This window comes from Manis pentadactyla, chromosome 16 (genome assembly GCF_030020395.1).
Source record: "Manis pentadactyla isolate mManPen7 chromosome 16, mManPen7.hap1, whole genome shotgun sequence".
NCBI lineage: Eukaryota > Metazoa > Chordata > Mammalia > Pholidota > Manidae > Manis > Manis pentadactyla.
Genome location: NC_080034.1, coordinates 36,964,872 through 36,987,050, shown reverse-complemented (window position 1 = coordinate 36,987,050; position 22,179 = coordinate 36,964,872). Strand labels below are relative to the sequence as shown.

General features: G+C 45.8%; 1 protein-coding gene across 3 annotated transcripts in view; it reads left to right on the top strand.

Annotated features, from left to right (window-relative positions):
• BRPF3 (bromodomain and PHD finger containing 3) overlaps nucleotides 1-2,871 on the top strand; it is a 36,106-nt gene extending 33,235 nt beyond the window's left edge. For all 3 annotated transcript variants that reach the window (XM_036917482.2, XM_036917483.2, XM_036917481.2), the window contains exon 13: nucleotides 508-2,871. In XM_036917482.2, the coding sequence (XP_036773377.2) occupies nucleotides 508-691 (184 nt within the window). In that variant the 3' untranslated portion in view covers nucleotides 692-2,871. The remainder of the gene's footprint in view (nucleotides 1-507) is intronic.
• Nucleotides 2,872-22,179: the final 19,308 nt, after the last annotated feature.

Sequence of the window (22,179 nt, the reverse complement as noted above, 5' to 3'; positions counted from 1 at the left end):
CCTAATCTATTTTGCCGATGGGGAAGCTGGGGTGTAGAAAGCCAAGACCCCATAGCCAGAACTGGGAAACAAACCAAGATCTGGCTCCAAAGGCTGGCTCCTAGCCATGTGTTGGATTTTCTCAGGGATCTTTAAAAAAACATACACCAGATGCAGGCACCACCAGAGATCAGTCCATCAATTCCTGGCATTGGTTCAACTTTCTAGCCATAGCCCCCTGATTCTTGAAGTCAAGGTAAAGTTCAGAGCCTTCTAGATGGCTAATCCTAACATGGGCCTCTTGGCTCCTGGGCCCTGACAATTCTCTCAGCAGGGTGAGTACCCTGGGAAGCAGGAGGGGCCTGGCTAGAAAACAGATCCCTTGGTGGTTTTCTGCCTGGGATGTCCCAGTCTGTGTCCTTCTGCTCTGTCCCCTCCCCTGGCTTTGCTGGTCCTGGGCAAGTGGGACTGAAGAGCTCCCTCGTGGGACCCACCACGGCCAGGTCTCTTACTGTGCTTCTATTTTAGGCAGTGGCTTCCAAGAGACAAAGTCCTGCCCCTGGGTGTGGAAGACACTGTGGACAAGCTCAAAATGCTGGAAGGCCGCAAGACCAGCATTCGCAAGTCAGTGCAGGTGGCCTACGACCGTGCAATGATCCACTTGAGCCGAGTCCGTGGGCCCCACTCCTTCGTCACCTCCAGCTACCTGTAAGGGTGGGGCCTGGCCTGTGTGTTCCTGCCCTGCCTCTGTCCCATGGGGCACAGAGAGGCCTCCTCCTGCCCCAGCCAAATGTATGGCCGGCAGCTTTCCCCTTCCATGGCAGGCCAGGGACTGGGCTGTGTCCTCCCCAGGGCAAGTCCCCAGTTTTGACCAACTCTGTGGTTCCCCTGGCAGGCCTGCTATGTGCCAAAAACTCCCACCTGAGCTCGCTTAGGGGCTACTAGCTACCCACTGAAGAACCAGTTAGAGGCAGAAACAGCTGTGAGGCTTGGCCCTGGCCGAGGCAATGGACCTGGCCCCAGAAGGCAAGAGGTCCTGGGCTCTTTTCTCAAGGGTACACCTGGCTCCCTCCACCCAACTCCCAGCTAACTACACCTCAGGGTGAGCGAGGCTCTGTCACTGACCCCAGAGGTGCTGTGGATACACTAGGGTCCTGCGGGGAATCTCACTGAGCTCACCCTCTCCCCTTCATCCCCCATCCTCACAGCTCTTCCCTATCCCGCTTCTACATCTCTGCCCAGTCTTTTTCCCATGTTCCTTCCCTTACTTTCTCTTGTGCCAAACTGACAGAAACCATCACCAAACTGGTCTTTTTCTTTGTATGTCTCATTCCCTTTGAGGCCAGCTGCTATGCTAGGTGGGTACCTCCACCTGGCTCCTCAAGGCCCAGAACAGAGGCCAGCCTACCACTCGGGTGACCCCTTCACCAGCACTTGCCCCCACCCCCTTTCACATCTGCTGCAGATGCACAGCTGAGGCCAGGCTGGAAAGCTTGCCCCTTGGACTGAGGCAGGGCCCCTTGCCCTCTTGCTGTCTTGTTGAGAGGTGGACTGAGACTGGGTGGCTGCTGTCAGCAGACCAGGCTGGAGTGCAAGTGTCCATCTGTCCACTCGGATATTGAGGGTTGTTGGGTTGGGGCCATGCCCTTCTGCTGGGTCTGCCCCCTCATCTATCCTGTCTTTGTGGACTTTTCTTTTTCTGCAACTGCAGCCTCTAGCCTCCCCACCACCGGGAACAGCGTGCTGCCTGCAGTCCAACACCTTCCTGACCTGTGCTCTGCCTGGCCCAGCCTCTTCCGCTCCCTCTTCCGCACTCCAGGGAAAGCAATGCTTTTATTTAAACCCTTTGTCCCTCCCTCTTTTTCTTCACCCCCCTCCCTACCTTCACCTTCTCAAAAACGGAAGGAAAAAAAACTGTGAAACAGGGAATGCTGACTGACAAACCAACACAACTTTCAGAGGCTTTGATGTCTGTTCTCTGGATGTTTCTGTTCACCTCTTAAGCACCAAAGTTGCAGAGCCAAATTGCAGGCCACTGATTGCCATGTTGATTTTTAACCTGATGTTCTTTTTAATTGTTTTAAATTTTTCATAGGGGAGTTTTGGACAAAACAAAGTCACTGGGGAGATCACTGCCATTTTTAAACACTCGACTTTTTAAAAATACAACCAACCAACCACCACAACTTCTTATACATTTGGGACATGAGCCAGAGTTTAAAAGGGAACCAACAAAACTCCCTATAATATGAAGGATGGGGTTTTGGATTTTGTACAGTAAAAATACAATACAGCATATGGCTAGGGGAGGACATAGTGTATATAATTGTAAAATACTGTTCTAAATTATTCAGGCCGATAGTTTCCATTACTGGAATCCTCCATTGTGTGGCTAAGTATTTTAAGTGCACACAGTGTGGTTTATTTAAGGAAGCCAATGCGTCCCCTCTCCCCAGGTAGTCAGTTGGCTGTGGACTCTGTGACTTTCGTCTCAACCTGTGTTGTAAGATCTCGGGGCTTTCTCTCTCTGTGTCTATCTATCTCTTCCCCCAGCACTTTCTTAGTCTCTTTTTTTTTCAATCTCTGGATCTTTCAGTCTCTCTCAGTCTCATTTTTAAAACTGCTCTTTTAGAACGGGAAGCGGCTCAGATCCTGCTGTGGCGTGGGGCCTACATGTCTCACTCGCGTCTGCTGTGAAGCACATGATGCTCTATTTATTGTAGAAAGTGACTTTATTCGCTTTCTAGAATTGTTTATAATAGATGGTATAAGAGAGGTAATAAACAGAAAAATCTATGCTTGTAAAGAATACAAAGGTTACTTTTACCTACTATAATATGACTGTCTGAAACTTATTTTCTCTCTGAGAAATAAATGTTCTAATGGGCAGCAGTTGCTGTGCTGTGTTTGGTGTTATCAGTTGGGGGCTACCCCTGTCTGCCTGACTACTACAGCCCACCCCCTCCTCAGAAGGCCAGGGCCATTCATGGGGTTGTCTAGCTATGGCAGGCTCCCACCTGGAGGAGGCTGTCTGCCTGTCTGTCTCTTGTACCCTTGGAAAGAGTGTGAAGATGTGCTCTGACATCATTTCCCTCCCAAGCAGCACCACCTCCTTCCAGCTGTAGAAGATCCAGCCTTTCCCCTGCCTCAGCTTCCTTGTGGCCAAGTTCCTTTAGGAGCATCTGTTCCCCACTCAGTGGGAGAAGTGGGCCTTTGGATATCTGCATCACCTGTTTACCAAGCTGGCTGGATTTGGGACTCTAGGATGCTCATGCCTCCTTTGTTGTTGTGGCTGTCCCATTCTGTAGGTAGGTAGCTGGGATACACAGAGAAGCATGACATGGGCCTAGGTCCTTTTAGAGCTGAAGGGGTCCTTGAGCCTACCTGGTCTTTATTTTACAGACAAGGAAACAGACCAGCAACATTAAAAGACTTGCCCAAGGTCAGCCAGCCAAGAAATGGTGGCAGAATCCTGGGACAAGGATCAGGTCAAGGCTTTCCCTGTGAGATCCACAGCATTTTGAGGCTGTGCTGGCCTGTTCTGTACCATGCTCCCCTCAGTGGCTGTGGCTCCACTGTTACTGCAAAGAGACATCTTGAAGAGCAGAAGCAGAGCAAGACAAACTGCTGACAAGTTTCCCAGGGACAAACTGCTCGGTTGCTGGGCCTAGGATAGCTTTTCCCCATTCCATTCCCTATCTTATTCTCTCTGGTCCTACCTGGCTACTGTGCTTGGCTGGGAGTTACATGTCTCAGTGCTGTGACCCTGATCACAGGGCGGTCTCCTGAAGACCTCCACAGGGCCTTTGAAATTCTTGTCACTGAACTCACAGGAGTGTAAATGTTCTTGGTTTAGTGTAAAATTGGCAGCATACCTCCAATGTACTGATAATCCTTGTATTAAGTGTTAAGGATGCAAAGACACACACCCCTGGTCCAAAGCTGCTCACAACCTGATTCATAAAACAGATGGCAGACAACTCTGAATGAGGCAGATGTGAGGCTCCCAGAATGGGAGGGAGGAGTTTGGGGGAATAACAAGCTCTCAGAAGAATGAAGTAATTAATTCAAGCCTGGAAAAAGGGTTAAAAATCCCTACTTAAGGGTTTATATTTTGAATTACACAGGCAATTATATTTAGAGCAAAATTGGAAAAATGACCAGATGGGTAGGATTTTAGCAGGCAAGGAGGAAAGGCATTGTAAATAGATGAAGCAGCTTAGGCAAAGGCAGCACTCAGGGAGGTATGGCATGTATTCCATCTCCAGTGACTAACCTCTGTCCCATCTGACCGGAAGGCAGTGTGTTGGAGTTAAGAGCCCTGTCACTCACTGGCTGTGTGACCTGGAACATAGCACTTGATCTCTCTGAGCCTGAGACTGACTAAATAGAGCACCCTGAAGCCAGGGTGAAGTATTGGTACATGGTAGGTGGCAGCAGCCATCGAGGGATTTGAAGAGGGAAGAGACTTGATAGGAACTTGGCAACTAATTATATGTCAAAGGCAAAAAAGCAGGAGTGTTAAGACAGGGTTGCTGGTGGCTGGAGGGATCAGCAGTGGGTTTGATGGAGAGGAGGAAGAGTTTGATTTTGATGAGTTTGTGTTGCTGATGGCATCTGAGAAAAACACCAGCAAGAAGATGGGACTGGGCCTAGACTTCAAGAGGAAGGTAGAAGATAACAGAAAGGGAGGGCCCTGGAGCCCATCAGGGCAGTTAGGAGAATGGCCAAGGGGAGAGGGATAAGGACAGATCTGGAGAAAGCCTGTTCTAATGACAGGCTGGGGTTGGAGGAGAGATGGAGACAGCACCTTCAGAGGGGTCTGGTCACTGGGGAGGGGTTCACACAGAGAATGTCAAGCCCTGAAAATTATCAAGGCCCAAGATGCATTTCAGAGAGAGGCAGGTCGGATGTGCTCAGCATCACAGTGCAGGAAGAGGCAGTGCTGGATTAAAACCCTGTAATTCCCACTCTTCCGACACCAAATGCAGTGGTGTAGTGTTTTCCTACATATATATATAAAACAGTAACAATGTTATTGTGGATAAAATGAGAGTTCCTGTGGCCAGGATTCTCACCTGGCCCTGGTTGACTAGCTCACTGCACACCTGTGGGCAATACATGGCTGTTGACTCCACCCAGTGCTCTGGGCATGACACGGTGGCAGGGCTGCAAGACTGCAGGAGAGCAGAGCAGAGGCTGGAGTGGTGGCAGCGCCGAGGACAGAGGCCCAGAGGAAGGCTGTGCAGACAGAGGGGCCCAGAGGCAGAGACCAGCTTGCTGCATGCAGACTCGCTCTGAGTGAATGGGATTTTAGTGACTGACCTGCCACCTGGAAATAAAGTTGGGTATAACCCTTTCACCCCAAGAATGTTTTGCTGTTATTTTCTTTGGTCACACTGAATCCATAGCGAACTTGCCCGGGGCTGAAACCCATAGGCAAGACAATTATACACAGCAGTAATAATAGTATAACTGCATTCAGGTTCTTGGAATGTGTAAGTATGTGGGAGGGGGTCTTCCCACACATACTAACACCAAGCAATTGTCGAACACCAGCAGGGTGTCTTAAGAACTCAACTTAATCCTTAAGCTATCTGCTCAGAGACTGGCACCAGATTCTCCAGGTTAAGGGCCCCCTCCTACGAGACTGCTCTCCACCCCCACTCCAGATGCCAGTCACAAGCCCCAGACAGTTACCTGTGCTTCTGACCTACTGGCTACAGATTGGAGGTTCCCATGACCTCCCTCTTAGGTTCGATTTATTTGCTAGAGTGGCCCACAGAACTCAGGAAAACATGTTTACCAGTTTAGTAAAGGATACCATAAAGGACACAAGTTAACAGCCAGATGAAGAGAGACAGAGGGCAAGGTCCCAAATAAAGGAGTTTCTGTCCTTGTGGAGCTTGGGGCCTGGCTCGGTGGCACGTGGAGGCGTTTGGGCCCCTCAAGCATCTCTCCAATTGAGAAGCAGGATCCAACTGAGCAGGGGAGGCAGAGAAGAGCAGAGCGCAGAGAGAGTAAAAAGCTCTTCTGATGGGTTTTTGTGAGGGCTTCGTTGCATAGTCATGATTGACTAAATTATTGGCAGTTAGCTGATTCAGCCTCCAGCCCCCGCCCTTGGATTGGGGGAGGTCCAGAAGTCTCATTAACATGACAAAACACCTGTTTCACCTTTAAGACTGCAGTGTTTTCAGGAACTGTGGCTGAAGACCAAATATACCTGGGAAATGTACATATATTTGGTCATATGAATGACCAACTATGTATTTCTTATGACTCATTATATCACAAACCCAGAGCCCAACACTTCCTTCTCTCCACAGGCCTTGAGGTGAGCAAAAGTGTGCTTAATGAATGTTATCAATGCTGTGATTAAAGTTCACAACTTGAAGGCTAAAATAGTATAATGCCAGAGCATGTGGGGGCACTCTGACGAGAAATAGAAAATCTCATTTTCCTAACAAGTTTAAAAACACCACTAAAAGCACTTGCTGATGACGGGAAGATGGCGGCGTGAGTAGTTCAGAGGAAATCTCCTCCCCAAAACATATATATTTATGAAAATACAATAAATACAACTATCCCTAAAAGAGACACCAGTGGATGCAGTACAACAGCCAGGATAAATGTACATCTGTGAGAACTCAACATCATACAAAGGGGGTAAGATACAAACCGTGGCCAGGTGGGACCCAAACACTCCCCCACCCCAGAACCCGGCGGGAAGAAAGGAGTAAGAAAGGGGAGGGAGTGAAAGCCCAGGACTGCTAAACAACCAGCTCTAGAAATCTGCACCCGGAACACAGACACAAGGTGCACGGGGTGCTGGATATTAGAGAAACGGAAAAGCAAAACCTGTGGGCAGGTCCCCACAACCAGCGCCCCTGAGACAAAAGAAAAGCGAGTGCTTTCTGCAAGACTTAAAGAGACAGGGACCCCATAGCTCGACGAAGTCATCCTGGCACACTTAGCCAGCAGCTGGGAATCCCGGGGAACCTTAGGCACCCTAAACCTCGAGGAGGCAGTGCAGCTCTGAAGCCCCTCACGGCACTAAGCAGCCTGCCAGTCGTTCCTCGAATTGGCGCGGACCCCTACACACCGGCCCAGTAGCAGGAGAGTAGTAGTGCGTGCTGGGGGCAGCTGCACCGGAAGGGACCAGGAGCAGATCGCGTGTGCCAATGGCGCCAGAGAAGACCAAGAGAGGCTTGTGTGAGCCTGCAGCAGCGGCAACCAAACAGCCTGGGTACGGCTTGCGTGCACTGGCAGCAGTGGAGCCAGAGGAGCCCAGTAGAGGCCCGCATGGGAGTGCCCCGCACTCACCTGCAGCAGAGCCAGAGGGAGCAGGTGCGCTCGTAAAAGCCAACCAGAATCCCAACCCAACACACAGCCACCCGGGCCAGACCCTAAGGCCGCTGTTGGCACACAGCTACCCGGCAGGGGCGCCGCTATCATGGAGGAGTGCACCTGACATGCCTGCCACTCCCCACAGGGATCCGTGCTGCTCTGACGGAGACCCCGCCCACAGAAGCTTAGGGAACTAACCCAGTGGCTGCTCCAGGAGTGCAGGTAACTGACACAGGCAGCGGAAAGGGCAAGGCTTCCAGCAAGCAGGAAAGGACTTTCTTCTCCTAGCTGACACACCCGCAAACTGCCTACAGCCACCGCTATCACCATGAAAAGGCAAAAAAAATTTAGTCCAGTCCAAGATGGTTTAGACAACACCTGAGAGAGGAGCTGCAGAGACAGACCTAACCAGTCTCCCTGAGAAAGAATTCAGAATAAAAATCATAAACATGCTGACAGAGCTGCAGAGAAATATGCAAGAGCTAAGGGATGAAGTCCGGAGGGAGATTACAGATGTCCGGAGGGAGATTACAGAAGTGAAACAAACTCTGGAAGGATTTATAAGCAGAATGGATAAGATGCAAGAGGCCATTGATGGAATAGAAACCAGAGAACAGGAACACATAGAAGCTGATGCAGAGAGAGATAAAAGGATCTCCAGGAATGGAACAATATTAAGAGAACTGTGTGACCAATCCAAAAGGAACAATATCTGCATTATAGGGGTACCAGAAGAAGAAGAAGAGAGAAAAAGGAATAGAAAGTGTCTTTGAAGAAATAATTGCTGAGAACTTCCCCAAACTGGGGAGGAAATAGTTGCTCAGACTACAGAGGCACACAGAACTCTCGAGAGACAGGACCCAAAGAGGACAACACCAAGACACATAACAATTAAAATGGCAGAGATCAAGGACAAGGACAGAGTATTAAAGGCAGCGGGAGAGAAAAAAAAGGTCACCTACTAAGGAAAACCCATCAGGCTAGCATCAGACTTCTCAACAGAAACCTTACAGGCCAGAAGAGAATGGCATGATATATTTAATGCAATGAAACAGAAGGGCCTTGAACCAAGGATACTGTATCCAGCATGATTAGCATTTAAATATGGAGGGATTAAACAATTCCCAGACAAGCAAAAGTTGAGGGAATTTGCCTCCCAAAAACCACCTATACAGGGTATCTTAGAGGGACTGCTCTAGATGGGAGCACTCCTAAAAAGAGACCAGAACAAAACACCCAACATATGAAGAATGGAGGAGGAGGAATAAGAAGGGAGAGAAATAATCATCAGACTGTGTTTATAATAGCTCAATAAGCGAGTTAAGTTAGACAGTAAGGTAGTAAACAAGCTAACCTTGAACCTTTGGTAACCACGAATCTAAAGCCTGCAAAGGCAATAAGTACATATCTTTCAATAATCACCCTAAATGTAAATGGACTGAATGCACCAATCAAAAGACACAGAGTAATAGAATGGATAAAAAAGCAAGACCCATCTATATGCTGCTTACAAGAGACTCACCTCAAACCCAAAGACATGCACAGATTAAAAGTCAAGGGATGGAAAAGATATTTCATGCAAACAACAGGGACAAAAGAGCAGGTGTTGCAATACTAGTATCAGACAAAATAGACTTCAAAATAAAGAAAGTAACAAGAGATAAAGAAGGACATTACATAATGATAAAGGGCTCAGTCCAACAAGAGGATATAACCATTATAAACATATATGCACCCAAAACAGGAGCACCAATATATGTGAAACAAATACTAACAGAATTAAAGGAGGAAATAGAATGCAATGCATTCATTGGGAGACTTTAACACACCACTCACTCCAAAGGACAGATCCACCAGACAGAAAATACTTAAGGACACAGAGGCACTGAACAACATACTAGAACACATGGACCTAATAGACATCTATAGAACTCTACATCCAAAAGCAACAGGATACACATTCTTCTCAAGTGCACATGGTACATTCTCCAGAATAGACCACATACTAGGCCACAAAAGGAGCCTCAGTAAATTCCAAAAGATTGAAATCCTACCAACCAACTTTTCAGACCACAAAGGTATAAAACTAGAAATAAATTGTACAAAGAAAGCAACAAGGCTCACAAACACATGGAGGCTTAACAACATGCTCCTAAATACTCAATGGATCAATGACCAAATTAAAATGGAGATCCAGCAATATATGGAGACAAGTGACAACAACAACACAAAGCCCCAACTTCTGTGGGACGCAACGAAAGCAGTCTTAAGAGGAAAGTATATAGCAATCCAGGCATATTTAAAGAAGGAAGAACAATCCCAAATGAATAGTCTAACATCACAATTATCGAAACTGGAAAAAGAAGAACAAATGAGGCCTAAGGTCAGCAGACAGAGGGACATAATAAAGATCAGAGAAGAAATAAATAAAATCGAGAAGAATAAAACAATAGAAAAAATCAATGAAGCCAAGAGCTGGTTCTTCGAGAAAATAAACAAAATAGATACGCAAGACTTCTTAAGAGAAAAAGAGAGTCAACACACATCAACAGAATCAGAAACGAGAAAGGAAAAATCACGACAGACCCCACAGAGATACAAAGAATTATTAGAGAATACTGTGAAAACCTATATTCAAACAAGCTGGAAAACCTAGGAGAAATGGACAACTTCCTAGAAAAATACAACCTTCCAAGACTGACCCAGAAAGAAACAGAAAATCTAAACAAACCAATTACCAGCAACAAAATTGAATCAGTAATCAAAAAACTACCCAAGAACAAAACCCCTGGGCCAGATGGATTCACCTCGGAATTTTATCAGACATACAGAGAAGACATAATACCCATTCTCCTTAAAGTTTTCCAAAAAATAGAAAAGGAGGGAATACTCCCAAACTCATTCTATGAAGCCAACATCAACCTAATACCAAAACCAGGCAAAGACCCCACCAAAAAAGAAAACTACAGACCAATATCCCTGATGAACATAGATGCAAAAATACTCAACAAAATATTAGCAAACCGAATTCAAAAATACATCAAGGGGATCATACACCATGACCAAGTGGGATTCATCCCAGGGATGCAAGGATGGTACAACATTCGAAAATCTATCAACATCATCCACCACATCAACAAAAAGAAGGACAAAAACCACATGATCATCTCCATCGATGCTGAAAAAGCATTTGATAAAATTCAACATCCATTCATGATAAAAACTCTCAACAAAATGGGCATAGAGGGCAAGTACCTCAACATAATAAAGGCCATATATGATCAACCCACAGCTAACATCATACTGAACAGCGAGAGGCTGAAAGCTTTTCCTCTGAGATCAGGAACAAGACAGGGATGCCCACTCTCCCCACTGTTGTTCAATGTAGTACTGGAGGTCCTAGCCATGGCAATCAGACAAAACAAAGAAATACAAGGAATCCAGTTTGGTAAAGAAGAAGTCAAAATGTCACTATTTGCAGATGACATGATATTGTACATAAAAAACCCTAAAGACTCCACTGCAAAACTCCTAGAACTAATATCGGAATTCAGCAAAGTTGCAGGATGCAAAATTAACACACAGAAATCTGTAGCTTTCCTATACACTGACAATGAACTAATAGAAAGAGAAATCAGGAAAAGAATTCCATTCACAATAGCATCAAAAAGAATAAAATACCTAGGAATAAACCTAACCAAAGAAGTGAAAGACCTATACCCTGAAAACTACAAGACACTCTTAAGAGAAATTAAAGAGGTCACTGACAAATGGAAACTCATCCCATGCTCCTGGCTAGGAAGAATTAATATAATCAAAATGGTCATCCTGCCCAAAGCAATATACAGATTTGATGCAATCCCTATCAAATTACCAACAGCATTCTTCAATGAACTGGAACAAATAGTTCAAAAATTCATATGGAACCGCCAAAAACCCCGAACAGGCAAAGCAATCCTGAGAAGGAAGAATAAAGTGGGGGGGGATCTTGCTCCCAAACTTCAAGCTCTCCTACAAAGCCACAATAATCAAGACAATTTGGTACTGGCACAAGAACAGAGCCACAGACCAGTGGAACAGAACAGAGACTCCAGACATTAACCCAAACATATATGGCCAATTAGTATACAATAAAGGAGCCATGGACATACAATGGGGAAATGACAGTCTCTTCAACAGATGATGCTGGCAAAACTGGACAGCCACATGTAAGAGAATGAAACTGGATCACTGTCTAACCCTATACACAAAAGTAAATTCGAAATGGATCAAAGACCTGAATGTAAGTCATGAAACCATAAAACTCTTAGGAAAAAGCATAGGCAAAAATCTCATGGACATAAACGTGAGCGACTTCTTCATGAACATATCTCCCTGGGCAAGGGAAACAAAGGCAAAAATGAACAAGTGGGACTATATCAATCTAAAAAGCTTCTGTACAGCAAAGGACACCATAATAGAACAAAAAGGTATCCTACAGTCTGGGAGAATATATTCATAAATGACAGATCCGATAAAGAATTGACATCCAAAATATATAAAGAGCTCACACACCTCAACAAACAAAAAGCAAATAATCCAATTAAAAAATGGGCAGAGGAGCTGAATAGACAGTTCTCTAAAGAAGAAATCCAGATGGCCAACAGGCACATGAAAAGATGCTCCACATTGCTAATCATCAGAGAAATGCAAATTAAAACCACAATGAGGTATCACCTCACACCAGTAAGGATCGCCATCATCGAAAAGACAAACAACAAATGTTGGCGAGGTTGTGGAGAAAGGGGAACCCTCCTACACTGCTGGTGGGAATGTAAATTAGTTCAACTATTGTGGAAAGCAGTATGGAGGTTCCTCAGAATGCTCAAAATAGAAATACCATTTGACCCAGGAATTCCACTTCTAGGAATTTACCCTAAGAATGCAGCACTCCAGTTTAAATAAGACAGATGCACCCCTCTGTTTATCACTGCACTATTTACAATAGCCAAGATATGGAAGCAACCTAAATGTCCATCAGTAGATGAATGGATAAAGAAGATGTGGTACATATACACAATGGAATATTACTCAGCCAGAAGAAAAAAACAAATCCTACCATTCGCAACAACATGGATGGAACTAGAGGGTATTATGCTCAGTGAAATAAGCCAGGTGGAGAAAGACAAGTACCAAATGATTTCACTCATATGTGGAGTATAAGAACAAAGGAAAACTGAAGGAACAAAACAGCAGCAGAATCACAGAACCCAAGAATGGACTAACAGTTACCAAAGGGAAAGGGACTGGGGAGGATGGGTGGGAAGGGAGGGATAAGGGCGGGAAAAAGAAAGAGGGCATTACGATTAGCATGTATAGTGCGTGGGGGGCACGGGGAGGGCTGTGCAACACAGAGAAGACAAGTAGTGATTTACAGCATCTTACTACACAGATGGACAGTGACTGTGAAGGGGTATGTGGGGGGGACTTGGTGAAGGGGGGAGCCTAGTAAACATAATGTTCTTCATGTAATTGTAGATTAATGATACCAAAATAAAAAAAAAAGCGCTTGCCGAAACCCTGGTCAGCCTGGCCACTTCCTTTACCAGATTAGTTACCATTCACACTTAAATGTGGATTTGCTTTTCAGCTGGGTTCTCCCCACCAGCTGAAGCTGTGAGCTTTTTCACTTTGAGAGGAGATCCCGTAGGAGGTAAGCCTGCCAGCCTCTGGGCAGGGTGCTAAAGGGAGACAGAGTGTGGGGATTGCAGGCCCTCCCACAGGATCTGTAGGGCAGTGAGTATGGATATCTGGTCCTGCCAACTGCAGCTAGTACAGAGGCCTTTGGAGGAGGGAAATGGTTTCTTCAAAAGATGGGGCAGTAGTTTTTGCCTTATTGTGTGTGTGGGTGAAATAGGGCCAGAGAGGTGCGTGTCTACTGAGCCAGAGTGGGGGGAGCTCTGACTCCAACTTGGCACTTGTGCAGCCGTTCTGCTTGTCCTTTCCCTTCAAGGGTGACAGAAGACACTAGGAGTAGAAAGAAAAGAAAAACATATCTTTTAATAGATTATTTATATGTATGTGATATACATATATTAGTATTCTCTACAATTTTAATATTCTTAAGAGGGCCAGGTACTCAGGGGCTACAGGGAGTAGAAAAAGCTAACTGTCCCCGAATTTACAAAGGGCTGTTGTGCTGTTATTTGAAAGAACATTGTGTGTCCTTTGCAAGGCACCTCTAAGGCTGGTTAGAAGTGGCAGGTTTGAGTCTAACTGCTGAAGCAGTGTCTGAGTTCCTTCCTCTCCTTTCTGCTCTGTATTGGCCCTTCTGGGGACACAGAGGCAGTATCAGGGATGCAACATTGATGGTTCCTGGTGAACAAGGGTGCAGGATCATGGAGGCCGGGAAGGGGTCCTTTCCCCCCAGCTTCACATTCCAGAAGGATCCCTGGAGCGTTTTATCTGAGCTGGTCATGAAAGATTATAAAATTTGTTCTTTGCTATCTAATTTGGGAAATTGTTTTTAAAGTGCAAGGAGAAAGTATTCTAACTAACCAGAAACTAGAAATAACCATTTCCACCATTTTAATGTAGTCATTACAGTCTTGTTTTTTTCTAGGTAGAGTATGTATTTTAGTTTCTTGTACTGAGTAGCTGAGAAATCAGGGGCTCTGAGAGGCTGTTAGCTGTTCGTCATGGCAGAAGAAGTTCATGGCATGACTGGAACACAAGGCCTGACACGTCCTCTGCCCAAGTTTGACTTTTCCTCACTTGCCATTTATTATGAACTGGCCTAAGCCAGGCACTGACTGTTATTGTTTCTCCCTTCATTTGGTTAAAATACTGCTCTCTGGCAGTTGAAATTGGGAGCTATACACCTCCATCCCAAGAGCTTTGCTACTGGGGGTACATTTCCATGAAAATAAGTCCTCAACCAAATTCTGCCCCATGGTCTATCAGTGGTCAGGCTCCCCAAAGGCCACATGCTTTCTTCTCCAGTTTGAGGAGTTCCTGCTGTCTGTCCTCAGGTACAACCACCAGCAGCTGGAATGAAAAGTCATCCCAAGGTACACACAACACTCTTCTGAAGGCAAAACCAACAGCCGAGTAGTCAGGTCAGGGGGCAGGGGTGCCGGAGCTTTAGACCTGGAATGTTTTGTTGTTTTCCATATAACTTTATGTACAGTCATTAAGGTACCAACCTTAAGTTTAATCTCCATGAACTGTTGCATGTGTACCCATCCATGTGCCCCAGAACATTTCCAGTGCCCCAGGAAGTTCCTGTGTTCCTTTCCAGCCAGTATCACCCCCCTCCAAGAATAACTACTGTCCAGACTTCTGTGGCCATAGATTAGTGTTGCCTGTTCTTGCACTTCATATAGAGGGAATAATACAGTATGTGTTCTTTTGTGTCTGCCTTCTTTTGTTCAACATTATGCCTCTGAACTCCATCCCTGTTTTGCATGTAGCTTTAGTTTGTTTTGCGTAGTATTCTATTGTACAAATAGACAGTAGTGTGTTTATCCACTGCCCTGCTGGTAGGCACTGGGTTGTTCCCGTTTGGGGACTGTTGTAGATAACCCTGCTATGAACATTCTTGTGCATGTCATGTGGAAGACACGCATGCTCCTTTCTCTCAGTGTATCTCCAGGAGTGGAATTACTAGGTCATGGGACAGGTATGTGTTTAGCTTTAATAGATTCTACTAGGCAGTTTCCTATCGGTTAACAGTCTGCACCCCCACAGCAGTGGATGAACTCAGTCCAGTTGCTCCACAGCTTCACCAGCACTTGTATTGTCAGCCCACAGCATTTCTCCAGACCTGCTTGTTGACAGCTTCCGCCGAGCTGCTGTCTTCCTTTACAACACTACCTTGGTCCTGAGAGAGAGTCATGAACTGCCAAGGTGTTTTTCCACTGGGGAACCCAGCAGTGAGGGGATGAGTGAGGTGGGAGAGCTGAGCCCATCCTGGTTGGCAGCCCAGCCTTCTCCAAGCAGCCACTTCCATACCACAGTGCCATGCAGATGCCTGCACTGGTTCTTTGGGGAATAAGGTGCTGCTTAGTTCAGAGTAATGAAACCTCCCTTGTCCCCCTGCTCCTCATCCGTGGCCACTGGGCTCTGGAAGACAGCCTCCCTCAGGGGCCTCTCATACAGATCCATGCTGCCAACATGCCAGTCCTCAGGCATTCTGGGTACAAGCAGGGCAAAAGGCATCCCCTGCACATTGTGTCCAAGTCCTTACTAACCACTGGCTGATACCTGAGATTCCATTAGTGCCTCATGCCTTTACCTCTCAAGGCCATGATCCTTGGGGACATGCCTGTAACCCTGGCTTCCTTTGAGTTACTGATATCCCATAGTGAATAAAAAATATTCAAGAAGGTTTTGCTGAGACAGTGGAGCAAAGGACACTGGGTTCTTGAGGAGAGGATAAAAAAGGGGATGAAAAGGGCCTATTTGCTGTTGGCTGACCTTGGTGACACAGATGGACATTTCAGTCATCAAGGATGAAGTCTCAGAAGACATTGACGTGATTTCAAAGGAATTGCTCAGCTCACCAGTGGGGTGAAGGTCAGATAAGAAGGCAGGGTCAGGGAAAAAGACCTGAGGGAGCCCTGTTTGGAAACAAAGCTCTGGAAACAAAAGATTGCAGAGCTAGAATTGACGTGGGCAACTGTTTAAAGCCAGTCCTATCCTTAGGTGCAAGGGCCCAAGCTGTGAGATGAGGACACAGGATTCCCTGGGCTGGCCAGTGACACTTGCGACTTCACTTGTGATTCTGGGCACACCCACACCCAGAGGTTTGGGGCCCAGCCAGGCCAGTCCTCTCCTCCAGCCCCTGTCTCTCCCTCGCAACCTCCCTGTCTCCCTCCAGATTTCATCATTTTAAATTTCATCTGGTTCCCAGCCTCCCTTTCCAGAGGCAACCAGTTTTACCAGTGTCATGTATAACTTCCCAGAAATACTTTTCATGCCAGTGTGTATGTGTGTGGCCCTCCGTTTTTACACAAATGGCAGCATACTGTTCACACTGGTCTAGGCCTCATTTTAAAAAATTGTTTTTATTAAATATTGAGTAGATATGAAATAGTAGTTATTCAGTATATATGTTTTTTTTTAACTACAGTACAGTAAGCCACCTAGTACCAACCACTTGTTCTACACAAAGAAGCAGAACTTTTAAACTCTGTGTAGCCTTTCCCAACCCCACCTCTTCTTCCCCTAAGTGTTATTCTGAATGTTATAGTTACTCTGCCCTTTCTTTCTTTATTGTCCTGCCATGTGTTTATATTACCATACAATAAATTCTGGACAGCGTCTTACTTATTTGGACTTTGAAGGGAAGGAAGCATATTGCATACAATCTTCTCCAACTTGCTTTTATCCCACCCGTGATTGTGCTCCTGAGATTTAGTCATGCTGACATGCATGGCTGGGGTTGGTTCATTTGCATTCTGGTGTGGAATTCCATTCTGTGAAGACACACCATCAATTTTTCATTGTACTATTTAAGGACATTTGGGTTGCTTCCACTCTTTGCTTCTAGGAACAACAGTGGTGTGAATGTTCTTAATCATTTCTCTTGGTGTGTATGATTTAGGACCAGGTACAGGTGGGACTGGGGTAAGCATTTCCCTAGAGCATTTGCAGGGCCCTAGGGAATGCACATTGTCAACTTCAGATAATGGGAACTGCATTCCAGAGTGGTTGTGTCAGTTCAAACATTTGCCAGCATGTTTGAAAACTGCCTTTGCTCTACTTCCTTGTCAGCACTTGGAATTACCAATTTTTAAAATTTTCCAAAATGATATGAGTGAAATAGTAACACATGGTGGTTTTTTTCATTTCCCTCATTATGCCCATTGCATTTTTACTTAAAATAAATTCTGGAGATTGTTCCATATCAGAGCAATGAGGACTTCCTCCTCATTTCTTGGGCTGGAGAGTTTTCTATCAAATGAAAATCTGACTGATTAAACTAGTTCCTTATTGATAGACGCTGAGTTGGCTCCAGTCTTTTACAGTCAGTTCTGTAGTGAATAACTTTGTATATAAATGGTAAAGTGGGGGAGTCTATATATAGATTTCTTACACAGCAACCTGTTGTACATTTAAAGTGGAAGATAGTTTTTGCTCCCCTCTGGCCCTGTGCTTCCAGCAAGTTCCCTCACTTCCTTGAGTTCCCTAAGGTGGGAACTGTATTTGCCCTCTCTCATTTTAACCACATCATCTTTTCTCAGATGGTGATGTTCATGTTCCCTCTGAACCAACCCAGAACCAACCTGTTGGCCCCTACACTGCCATTCCCACCTCCACAGAGATTCCTCAGGGATGGCCTCTACCCTGGCAATTCCTTCTTATGATTATTCCTGTCCCAAGAATTAGTACTTCCTGAGAGGCTGGACTTTGCCATCCCTGAAGAAGAGGGGAAAAAATTGACCACCACCCTTAGAGAATGTACAGTCTCAAAGGGGGCAGGGCAACATTTCCACAAAACAACCAGGAAGACGAGAAATCCACACTTCCCTGAGCCTCACTTCTTTATACAATGGGGACAGTAACCTTTTTCTGGGGCTTGGAGTGGAGTAGGGCTGATATTTATAAAACACCTCACACTTCTGCACTTGTAAACACCATAGTTTTTTTGCTATTGAGGATATGTCTAATTCAAGGATGCTGTGGTGTGCTATGAGAGACAAAAATTAAGGGTCTGAAAGCACCTGCCGAGAGGGGAAGGCAGCCCAAATTTGGAGGAAGAGTGTCTGGTGTTAAGGGGGCTTCTGAACTTATGCAGGTCTAGACCATTCTACAGGGAAGAGCGGTGACCTCTGGTCATTTCCCATGAGCAGGAACATCTGTTGGTAAGGCTCTGGAAAAGGAACTGCTGGCCATGCTTAGCACCATTCATTATATTCTCCCAAAAACTGTCTTCTGGGGACTTCTCTGGGGAGGGGACCGGCGGAATTCCAAACCTCTGTGCCCAGCAGGTAGGTGGGCACTCACCACAGGCGTGCTGCATACACTTTTCCAGGGAGTTAACCGATTGCCTTCTTGGGACATTTCCTCAGTTGCTCCTCAGACAGCCTTGTGTGAGCCTGGCCGAATGATTGACCCCGCTTTGCAGGGGTGCAAGCTGAAGCTCAGAGACACTCTGCCTTCACCTTGGCCATACTTGGCCTTTGCCTCCCAGGCTGAGGAGGAACAGAAACCCAGGCTCCTCACTCCCAGTACAGCCTCCCTCCCCGTGGGTCACACCGCCTCCCAGAGGCAATTCGGGGGAAGGACACATGTCTCCGCTCTGCTCTCTGGCTGGTTTTCCCCACACAGACACGAATGGTACAGGACCTTCCAAACCTGTTTTTATTTGCTTGTTCATTTACCAACAAAGATGAGAAAGAGTAGAATAGCTAGCCTACATTTTTTGAGTGCTCACACATTGCAGGCTACCCTCTGTGCACATTAGAAACTGAAGGGACAGTGCTATTATTATTCCCCTTGTACAAATGAGTTTTAACAGTAAGAAGTGGAGCTGGGACTCAAACCCAAGCAGAACCCGTGCTTAACTCCTGACACCATTGCCTCTCAATCAGTGGCTTTCAATGGATAGTACTAATAATTATCATTATAATATTATTTCAAACCTGTATTGAAATGGTGGCTATCTCCTTGGATTTCAGAGATGACAGGAAAGCCTTTCACCTATAAAAAACTAAATACCTTCCCACCAGCTCAGGACTGCGATTGTACAAGCAGTGTTAAATCCCTCACGCTGGCAGTCTGGATCCTTGAAGAAACAAGATACTCTCAGGTATTCCTCAACTTTTTAATGCTCAGGCCTGCTTTTCATGACATAAATAACTCTCTTCCCTTCTGTAGTTATCATAAAAACAAAAGAGTTTTTCCACAAATGTAACACTAAATTGCACTTTTAAATGTGTCTTTACAAACTAGCTGCTCACCCCTGGCAGCTCCCGCCTCACTGTCTGCTCTCCCCCACCATGATGTCACTTTTCCCATCCACTGGCCCAATCCACCGACGCCCTGGCCACCTGCTTCCTTGACTTCCTCTCCCCCGATGACCTCATCTTCCCTGGCTCAGCAGCTTAGGCCCACAGTCAAGCCCTAGGCCCCCCCAAAGACCCCACGCTCAAACCTCTTCCTAGCTCATTCCTTCAAGCCTGCATCTCCACGGGCCCCACAGTCCACTGACCTCCCGACCTTTTCACTGCACACTTCAAACCAACCCCCTTGCCAAGTCAGCCTCAACTCCAAGGTTGGTGATTCCAACTCCTTGTCTGCACTCTCCCCTCACTCAGCAAAACCCCAACCCCGTTAAATCCAACTCTCCAGCTCCACCTGCTCTACTATACAGGCGCACATTATTTCGCTGAGCTGTGCTCTGCTGTGCTTCGCAGATACTGTGTTTTTCACAGACTGAAGGTTTGTGGCACCCCTGTGGTTTGGCACATCTGTCAGTGCCACTTTTCCAATGACATTTGTGCACTTGGTGTCTTGGTGTCACATTTTAGTCATTATTGCAATATTTCAAACTTTTCATTATTTGTTACAGTGACCTGTGATCAGTGGTTATGACTTGCTGAAAGATCAGCTGATGGCTATTAGCATTTTTTAGCGAAGTATTTTTTATTTAAGGTATGTACATTGTTTTTTAGACATAATGCTACTGTGCACTTAACAGACTTCAGTATAATGCAAACATAACTTTTACATGCACTGGGAAACCAAAAACTGCATTTGACTTGTGTTATGTTCACTTTATTGTGGTGGTCTGGAAGTGAACTTGCAATGTCTCCACGGTGTGCCTGAATATCTCACTTGTTTATTTTGTTTGCTCCTGTCTGTGCAGCTAGAATGTCAATCCTGTGAGGCGGGGACTATGTCCTCTGTCCACTGCTCTATCCCACCCCCCAGAAGAGTGCCTGGTGCCCAGTGGATGCACATTTGGTGAATATGCATGTTTGTTGAAGGAGTTTCTTTTGCAGTATGGAGAAGGACCTGAGAGCTTGTTTATAGTCATATCTGAGGAAAGAAGGTAGAGGATGGAAGTCAATGTCAAGGGGGACTAGAGGAGGGTGGGGAGGCTGGGACAAGGAGGACAAGCCCAGGGACTCCAACCTCTGAATTTTACAAGCAGTGAACTGAAGTCCTGAGGAAGAAGGACACATGGGTGCTGGTGGCAGAGCCAGGAGTTGTACCCAGTCTCCTGCGCTGTGGTCCTGTATGCCACCTCAGTTAGCTGTCACATGCTGCCAACTGCCCCAATTGTCCTTACCCTTACAAGAAGCAGAGAAAATGTTTTGTCTCACCCACACTAAAAGCTTAGATGAAAAAGCTGTGGAAGAGGTTCAACAATCCAACAAGGCTCCAGCAAACACTCACGGTGTGCTTTTTGTGTGCCACACAGTTCTCAGCTCTCTGCTCCCAGTCCTCATCTCATCCCCACAACCTCCGGCAGTGGCTACTATAAGTACCCACGTTGTCTGGAGAGGGAACTCAGACGCAAGCAGGATACGCAACTGCACACGTAATTAGGAATTGATGGAGCCTAAATTCAAACCCTTGTGTGATTCAAGAACCTGTGCTGACAACCTTCCCTCTCCAGGGTCTTATATGCCACACCAAAATGACTTTTAAATTTAAGCAAATGTTTTTCCCTTGAAAGGTTTGAGTCCCATCAACAAAAGGAACTCAACCTTTCTGAAACAGGGCATGGCGTGGGCAAGGTAGACACTGCTTGTGAAATTCGATGCTGGTGGCCTTTCAGCCCTAAGACCAAAGGGGAAGTAGCAGAGGACAAGGGAAAGGGACTTGACACTTGCTGAGCCCTGTTTTGTGCCAGGTGCTTTCCACACGTGAGGTCTGCAGCATTCTCACAGTGGTGTCAGTCACGGGTACAGCTAGTCAGTTGGTAATAGAAGTGGGAAGTCAAACCACACACATTCTACTCTATCAAGAGGCTTCCCAAAGCTGTGTTATAGAGGATGTGGCTAAGCACCACAAATAAGGCATTTCTGGGCATGAGCTTGGAGTTTGAAGTAATCTTGGTTAAGTCTCAGCTGAGGCTCTGACCATATATCCCTTCCTTCCTCTTATCACTTGAGAACTGAAAAATACTATACAAACCAGAGTTTCCACGGCCACAGGCAAAAGAGTTTGAACAAACTCACCATCAAATTTCAACTTCACAAAAGGAAACAGTTTGTTCTGATTTGCCAAACCATCAGTCAAATACATTTTTAAAAATCCGATTTGTCCATGGGATCCCAACTTCGGTATTTTGTCTTTTTAAAGATCAGTGAATTAATGTGAGGTTTCTAAATAGAGGCAGCCCAGGGTGATAGAAAGAACTGTGGCCTGGGAGTCAGGACTGCTGGGTCCTGGCCTGGCTCTGACTTGGGCTTGCTGTGTGACCGTGCACAGGTTACTGCCCATGTCTGGGCCTCAGCACTATGTAAATAATGGGTTTGGGTCTGATGAGCTCTCTGTTTCTCTCTAGACCTAAAGTCCTAGAATAGGAACATGGGCTCTGGATTCAGACACTGGAGTTCAAACTCCTGTTTCATCATTTATTAGCTGGTAAGTGAACAAGTTGGACAAGTTGTTTAACTATGCTGGCATTCAATTTCTTCATATGTAAAACTGAGATTGATAATACCTTTGTCATAGAGTTGCGAAGACTGAATGAGAGAATCCACAACTTGCTTGGCCTAGTGCCCAACACAGACAATTCACTCAATATTGGTTAGTCACAAAAATGATGAGAGTTCTTTATGTTATTAAAAATCAATAAAGAGCCAGATAATAAAAATCTGAATATTCAACAATAAATATTACTGAGCACATATT